General features: G+C 42.4%; 1 protein-coding gene across 6 annotated transcripts in view; it reads left to right on the top strand.

Annotated features, from left to right (window-relative positions):
• The first annotated feature begins 259 nt into the window (after positions 1-259).
• Positions 260-7,909, top strand: part of CFAP43 (cilia and flagella associated protein 43) — a 100,083-nt gene continuing 92,433 nt past the window's right edge. For all 6 annotated transcript variants that reach the window (XR_002179982.2, XM_019953169.2, XM_019953171.2 and 3 more), the window contains exons 1-2: positions 260-430; positions 2,316-2,569. Coding sequence is in view for 5 of the 6 variants with exons in the window: in XM_019953169.2 (XP_019808728.2) it covers positions 366-430; positions 2,316-2,569 (319 nt within the window). In the remaining variant the exon portion in view is untranslated. The remainder of the gene's footprint in view (positions 431-2,315; positions 2,570-7,909) is intronic.

Below are 7,909 nucleotides of genomic sequence, written 5' to 3'. Positions count from 1 at the left end.
CCGCCCTTGGAACAACGTCTGGCACGGTCAGCACTCAATACTAAAGCCTGTTAATGCCATTTATTATTTGTGTAATTACTTGTCCGAGGCTGGATCACTCCAGCACCCACCCGGGGCCAGCCTCTTGTTTTGCCCTCCGCTCTCCCATTGGTTGAGACAGCTCAGCTCTTCCACCAATCCGCTTGGCTTAAGAGAGAGAAGCTTAAAGGGCAGAACCAATGGGCTCAGGAGTTATGGTATCCCGGATACGGTGTAAACAGTGGCGGCTCTGCCAGCCCAGCAGCCAGGGACCTTAGGTGGCCGTTGCGGACCCTGCCCTGGGTCAGGTGTTGGCTGCCCCCGGCCGGCTGAGAAATATCTGGGCCATGGCGCAAGGCCGGGAACGAGATGAAGTCCACAACGTCGCCCTTGGCGCGTCCCTGTCCGTGAGGTGCGGCGTCCCTGCGACTGACTCCTCGCGGAAATTCTTCCCTCAGAACTACAACCTCTCCTTACCCTTTGCTTCATCTTGTCCTGTAGACCTGCCGTCCCACAAATTCGACCTCTTCTTCAGCCACCAACGCCTTCCTTCAGACTTCCTTTCTCTGTGACTTCGCTCCCCTCATTTCCTTATTCAATGACAACAGTTCCATCTCTTTCTACTCCTCCCTGCCCCTCCCCCAAACTCACCCCCCACCCCCGACCCCGCCGCTGTCTTACCCAGTACTGCTCTCCTACACTCTTTATTTCTGCCTCCTCTTTCTGGCTATTACCTTCAATAATCTTTTCCTTTCATGTTCCCCACCGCCCACACGCATCCCGGTGACAGCCCTCTTTCCATCCTAATGCTCTTTGGTGATTTTCTCCGTACTTAGGGCCATCAGTCCCTTCCTTCTCTCTCCTATCCACCGACTCTGGATTTGTTTGCACTTGTAGTGGCTTTTGAAAAACAAAACGCTGCGCAGGTGTAAATTGGTATTGCTTTCCATCCACATTCTAGAGTGTTACTTGCACCGTGTTCCACACAGCATCCTTCACCGGTCCTGGCTGTACTCCCTATTCCCTTGAAGTTTCTCTCCGAACCAATGTCTTTCTCTGGTCCTCTATATCATCTTTGCTGCTGCTGCTAAGTCGCTTCAGTCGTGTCCGACTCTGTGCGACCCCATAGACGGCAGCCCATCAGGCTCCCCCGTCCCTGGGGTTCTCCAGGCAAGAGTACTGGAGTGGGTTGCCATTTCCTTCTCCAATGCATGAAAGTGAAAGTGAAGTCGCTCAGTCGTGTCCGACTCTCAGCGACCCCATGGACTGCAGCCCACCAGGCTCCTCCATCCATGGGATTTTCCAGGCAAGAGTACTGGAGTGGGGTGCCATTGCCTTCTCCCTACATCATCTTTAAGCTTATCTTTAACATTTAAATAGAGGTAGACTCTCCCCTCATCTCAGACTCTCATCTTTGTCTTCTTCCTCTAGCTTAGCATTCACCACACACTCCTTACTTAAAAATATATTACTTTTGTGTTCTAACCTTTTCATTCATGTCTACTTACTTCTTTTACTTTGTGCATTTATCTGTAGTTTTAGATCTAAAATATAGCTGCACACACTCCATCTTAGTAAAGAAGCAACTTTCCTATTTGGCTCAGAACCACTAAGCAGGCTCTCTCTCTCTTTTTTTAAACTTTTCATTCTATATTGGAGTATAGTGGCAACCCACTTCAGTGCTCTTGCCTGGAGAATGCCAGGGACGGGGGAGCCTGGTGGGCTGCCGTCTATGGGGTCGCACAGAGTCGGACGCCACTGAAGCGACTTAGCAGCAGCAGCAGCATAGCTGACCAACAATCTTGTGATAGTTTCAGGTGGATCCAGGCTATCTTATTTAAAGCTTTTTTAAACATTTATTTTAAAATTAAAATTAGTTTTAAAGGTAAGGCTAAGGATACACCTGTTTTCTATTAGGATCAAGCTCTTTTTGCTCTCTCTCGTTTTTACTTTTTCTTTTCCATGCATACAAGACCTCAGAAATCCTTCTGAGATTTTCTCAGAGGTTTGAACAGAGGTTGTGCTTCACTAGAAAACTCTCTGAAGAAGATTCTCAAGACCTGTGGAACTTTAGGTCTTCACTTAAGTTTCTTTATTGCCTGAACTGGAACTGGTCTCACAGCAACCTTGTGTGTTCTTTTATCTGAGAGATGGTTTGGGGCAGAAAGGGGGTGAAAAGAGAATAGATGAGTTTCAAAAATGTTCATGATCTATTGTTTGCCTTGTTTAAAACAGAAAGAAAAAGTATTTGAAATATATTCTATTCTACTGATGTGACCTATTTTTTCCCCCCAAAGATGGGTGCAAGGATTCCCCAAGCAGAATGTTCATTTTGTCAACGACAGCACCATTTGCTACCCTTCTGGGAATTTCGTAATATTTATCAATATTGAAACCAAGAAAAGAACTGTACTCCAGTGTATGAATGGAATTGTGGGTGTCGTGGCAACTAACATTCCTTATGAAGTTGTGGCTTTTTCTGATCGACGGCTAAGACCACTCATATACATATACAACTTTCCTGGATTAACCAGAAGGACCAAATTAAAAGGTATCGTACAAGACCCTTCCTCTGACATGACGGAAAGATTTTGTTTTAAGATGTGACCAGATCTAGCTCTTATACATGAAGGTTTTCTTTCTTTTTTTTTTTTCTTTTGAAAGGTTGTTTTTTCAGTTTTGGTGGTTTTTGTTTTGTTTTTTTGGAATACACATTTATAAGGAAGGAAACAGGGTGATCACTGAGAATTTAATTAAGTAGGCTAGAGCCTTGCTATTCAATATGTGTTCTCCTTACAATCAACATTGCATCACCTCGGATGCTTGTTGTAAATGCAGAAACTCTGCTCTCATCCCGTACCTACTGAATTGTAATCTACATTTTAACCAGATTCCCTAGGTGATTCATATGTACATTAAACTTGAAAGGTGCTGGATTAGAATACTCTATTAGAACAGTAAATGCTGTTTGTAAAACTTTTTCAGAACAATATTTTCTTTCCTTATGATTTATTGAAAATCTAACTGAATGGATATCATATAACTTCTAAAGGATAAGTCTCTGAGTCTCAATTTCCTTATGCATGAAATGAAGATAATGGTATCTACTGTTAACAAATTAAATTATATATAACATATATAATTGAATAATATATAATGTATGTGAAAATATGTGTATATATAATGTGTGTGTGTGTATATATATATATATATATATATATATATATCACATATTGTTTAGTCATGTCTGACTCCTGCAACCCCATGGACAGTACACTAGACTCCTCTGTCCATGCAATTTCCCAGGCAAGAATACTGGAGTGGGTTGCCGCTTCTTTCTCCGTATGTCATATATACAATATCAATCAATGTTTCCTACCATTTAAGTTATTATTAACTCATTCATAGACACAACTGTCCCAGACTGGCCTACTGCACATCTACTGAAGCCCCAATGTAACCATTCCCTCATGTAACACATCTTGGGGAGAATCTCAGGAAAGCTTGAGGCTGTAGCGTCTTAATTCAGTAACTTTTGGTGAAAGAAGTGTTTGGATCATGCCAAGAAATTTATCATTTAATATTTTATTTGTGGGAAATCTGTGTTCTCAACAGAGTAAAATAACATTTAAAACATAACCCTGACTCATGCATTGGGAACTATCTACAGTCATATCTTGTTCTATTATGCTTTGCTTTATTGTGCTTTATAGATACTGTATTTTTTAAAGATTGAAGGTTCATTGCAGCCCTGCATTGAGCCAGTCTACTGGCACCATTTTAACAATTAGTATTTGCTCACTTTGTGTCTCTGTGTCACATTTTAGTAGTTATTACAATTTTTCAAGCTTTCTCATTATTATAATATGTGTTATAGTGATCAGTGCCCTATTCAATAGAATACAGTTACCGTTGTATTTGTTTTGGGGTGCCACAAACTACACCCATATAAGATGGCAGACTTAATCTCTAAATCTTTTGTTATGTGCTGACTGTTCCACTAAACAACCATTCCCCTGTCTCTCTCTCCCTCTTCAAGCCTCTCTATTTCTTGAGACACAACAATATTGAAATTAAGCCCATTAATAACCCTACAATATTGAAATTAGGCCATTAATAACTTCCCTGGTAGCTCGGTGGTAAAGAATCTGTTTGCAATGCAGGAGGCACTGGAGATGTGGGTCGATCCCTGGGTAGGGAAGATCCCCTGGAAGAGGAAACGGCAACCCACTCCAGTATTCTTGCCTGGAGAATCCCATGGACAGAGGAGTCTGGCAGGCTACAGTCCATAGTGTCTCAAAGAGTCAAACACGACTGAAACGACTGAGCATGTAGCACAATAACCTTACAAAGGCCTCTAAGTGTTCAAGTGAACGGAAGAGTCACACACCTCTCCCTTTAAATCAAAAGCTAGAAATAATTAAGCTCGGTGAAGAAGACATGTCAAAAGCCAAGAGGGGTCAAAAGCTAGGCCTCTTGCACCAAATAGTTAACTAAGTTGTGAATGCAAAGGAAAAGTTCTTAAAGGAAATTCAAAGTGCTGCTCCAGTGAACACAGATCTAAGAAAGCAAAATAGCATCATTGCTGATATGGAGAAAGTTTTAATGATCTGTATGATCAAATAGCCTTAAATTCCCTTAAGCCAAAACCTAATCAAAAGCCAGGCCCTAACGCTTCAGTTCTATGAAGACTGAGCGAGCTGAGGAAGCTGCAGAAGAAAAATTCAAAGCTATCAGTCATTGGTTCATGAGGTTTAAAGAAAGAAGTCATCTCCATAATGTAGAAGTGTAAGGTGAAGCAACAAGTGCTGATGAAGAAGCTGTAGGAAGTCATCCGAGAGATCTTGCTAATAAAGGTGGCTAGACTATGGAACAGATCTTCAGTGTATTTAGATGAATCAGCTTTGTACTGCAAGAAGATGCCTTCTAGGACTTTAATACAGAGAGAAGAGGTCAGTTCAGTTCAGTTCAGTTGCTGTCATGTCCGACTCTTTGCAACCCCATGAACCGCAGCATGCCAGGCCTCCCTGTCCATCACCAACTCCCGGAGTCCACCCAAACCCATGTCCATTGAATCGGTGGTGCCATCCTACCATCTCATCCTCTGTCGTCCCCTTCTCCTCCTGCCCTCAATCTTTCCCAGCATCAGGGTCTTTTCAAGTGAGTCAGCTCTTCGCATCAGGTGACCAAAGTATTGGAGTTTCAGCTTCAACATCAGTCCTACCAATGAACACCCAGGACTGATCTCCTTTAGGATGAACTGTTTGGATCTCCTTGCAGTCCAAGGGACTCTCAAGAGTCTTCTCCAACACCACAGTTCAAAAGCATCAATTCTTCGGCGCTCAGCCTTCTTCACAGTCCAACTGTCACATCCATACTTGACTACTGGAAAAACTATACCCTTGACTAGATGGATCTTTGTGGACAAAGTAATGTCTCTACTTTTTAATATGCTGTCTAGGTTGGTCATAACTTTCCTTCCAAGGAGTAAGCGTCTTTTAATTTCATGGCTGCAATCACCATCTGAAGTGATTTTGGAGCCCAGAAAAATAAAGTCAGCCACTGTTTCCACTGTTTCCCCATCTATTTGCCACGAAGTGATGGGACCAGATGCCATGATCTTAGTTTTCTGAATGTTGAGCTTTAAGCCAACTTTTTCACTCTTCTCTTTCACTTTTATCAAAAGGCTTTTTAGTTCTTCACTTTCACCCATAAGAGTGGTTTCATCTGCATATCTGAGGTTATTGATATTTCTCCCAGCAATCTTGATTCCAGCTTGTGTTTCCTCCAGCCCAGTGTTTCTCATGATGTACTCTGCATAGAAGTTAAATAAGCAGGGTGACAATATAGAGCCTTGACATACTCCTTTTCCTATTTGGAACCAGTCTGCTGTTCTATGTCCAGTTCTAACTGTTGCTTCCTGACCTGCATACAAGGTTTCTCAAGAGGCAGGTCAGGTGGTCTGGTATTCCCATCTCCTTCAGAATTTCCCACAGTTTATTGTGATCCACACAGTCAAAGGCTTTGGCATAATCAATAAAGCAGAAATAGATGTTTTTCTGGAACTCTCTTGCTTTTTCGATGATCCAGCGGATGTTGGCAATTTGATCTCTGGTTCCTCTGCCTTTTCTAAAACCAGCTTGAACATCTGGAAGTTCATGGTTCATGTATTGCTGAAGCCTGGCTTGGAGAATTTTAAGCATTACTTTATTAGCGTGTGCTGCTCCTGCTAAGTTGCTTCAGTCGTGTCCGACTCTGTGCAACCCCATAGATGGCAGCCCACCAGGTGATGAGTGCAATTGTGCGGTAGTTTGAGCATTCTTTGGCATTGCTTTTCTTTGGGATTGGAATGAAAACTGACCTTTTCCAGTCCTGTGGCCACTGCTGAGTTTTCCAAATTTGCTGGCATATTGAGTGCAGCACTTTTGCAGCATCATCTTTCAGGATTTGAAATAGCTCAACTGGAATTCCTTCACCTCCACTAGCTTTGTTTGTAGTGATGCTTCCTAAGGCCCACTTGCCTTCACATTCCAGGATGTCTGGCTCTAGGTGAGTGATCACACCATCATGATTATCTGGGTCATGAAGATCTTTTTTGTACAGTTCTTCTATGTATCCTTGCCACCTCTTCTTAATATCTTCTGCTTCAGTTAGATCCCTACCATTTCTGTCCTGACAGAATGTGGGCCACTGGAGAAGGGAATGGCAAACCACTTCAGTATTCTTGCCTTGAGAACCCCATGAACAGTATGAAAAGGCAAAAAGATAGGACACTGAAAGATGAACTCCCCAGGTTGGTAGGTGCCCAGTATGCTACTGGAGATCAGTGGAGAAATAACTCCAGAAAGAATGAAGGGATGGAGTGAAAGTGAAAACAACACCCAGTTGTAAATGGGACTGGTGATAGAAGCAAGGTTCGATGCTGTAAAGAGCAATATTGCATAGGGACTTGGAATGTTAGGTCCATGAATCAAGGCAAATTGCAAGTGGTCAAACAGGAGATGGCAAGAGAGAACATCGACATTCTAGGAATCAGTGAACTAAGATGGGCTGGAATGAGTGAATTTAACTCAGATGACCATTATATCTACTACTGTGGGCAGGAATCCCTTAGAAGAAATGGAGCAGCCACCACGGTCAACAAAAGAGTCCAAAATGCAGTACTTGGATGCAGTCTCAAAAACAACAGAATGATCTCCGTTCATTTCCAAGGCAAACCATTCAATATCACGGTAATCCAAGTCTATTCCCCAACCAGTAACACTGAAGAAGCTGAAGTTGAACAATTCTATGAAGACCTACAAGACCTTCTAGAACTAACACTCAAAAAAGATGTCCTTTTCATTATAGGGGACTGGAATGCAAAAGTAGGATGTCAAGAAACACCTGGAGTAACAGGCAAATTTGGCCTTGGAGTACAGAATGAAGCAGGGCAAAGGCTAATAGAGTTCTGCCAAGAGAACGCACTGGTCATAACAAACACCCTCTTCCAACAACACAAGGGAAGACTCTACACATGGACATCACCAGATGTCCAAAATCAGATTTATTATATTCTTTGCAGCCAAAGATGGAGAAGCTTTATACAATCAGCAAAAACAAGATCGGGAGCTGACTGTGGCTCAGATCATGAACTCCTTATTGCCAAATTCAGGCTGAAATCGAATAAAGTGGAGAAAACCACTGGACCATTCAGGTATGACCTAAATCAAATCCCTTATGACTATACAGTGGAAATGAAAAATAGATTTAAGGGACTAGATCTGATAGAGTGCCTGATGAACTATGGATGGAGGTTCGTGACATTGTACAGGAGACAGGAATCAAGACCATCCTCAAGAAAAAGAAATGCAAAAAAGCAAAATGGCTGTCTGAGGAGGCCTTACAAATA

This window comes from Bos indicus, chromosome 26 (genome assembly GCF_029378745.1).
Source record: "Bos indicus isolate NIAB-ARS_2022 breed Sahiwal x Tharparkar chromosome 26, NIAB-ARS_B.indTharparkar_mat_pri_1.0, whole genome shotgun sequence".
Lineage (NCBI taxonomy): Eukaryota > Metazoa > Chordata > Mammalia > Artiodactyla > Bovidae > Bos > Bos indicus.
The sequence above is the reverse complement of the archived record's forward strand: the minus strand, read 5'-3'. Positions and strand labels throughout refer to the sequence as shown.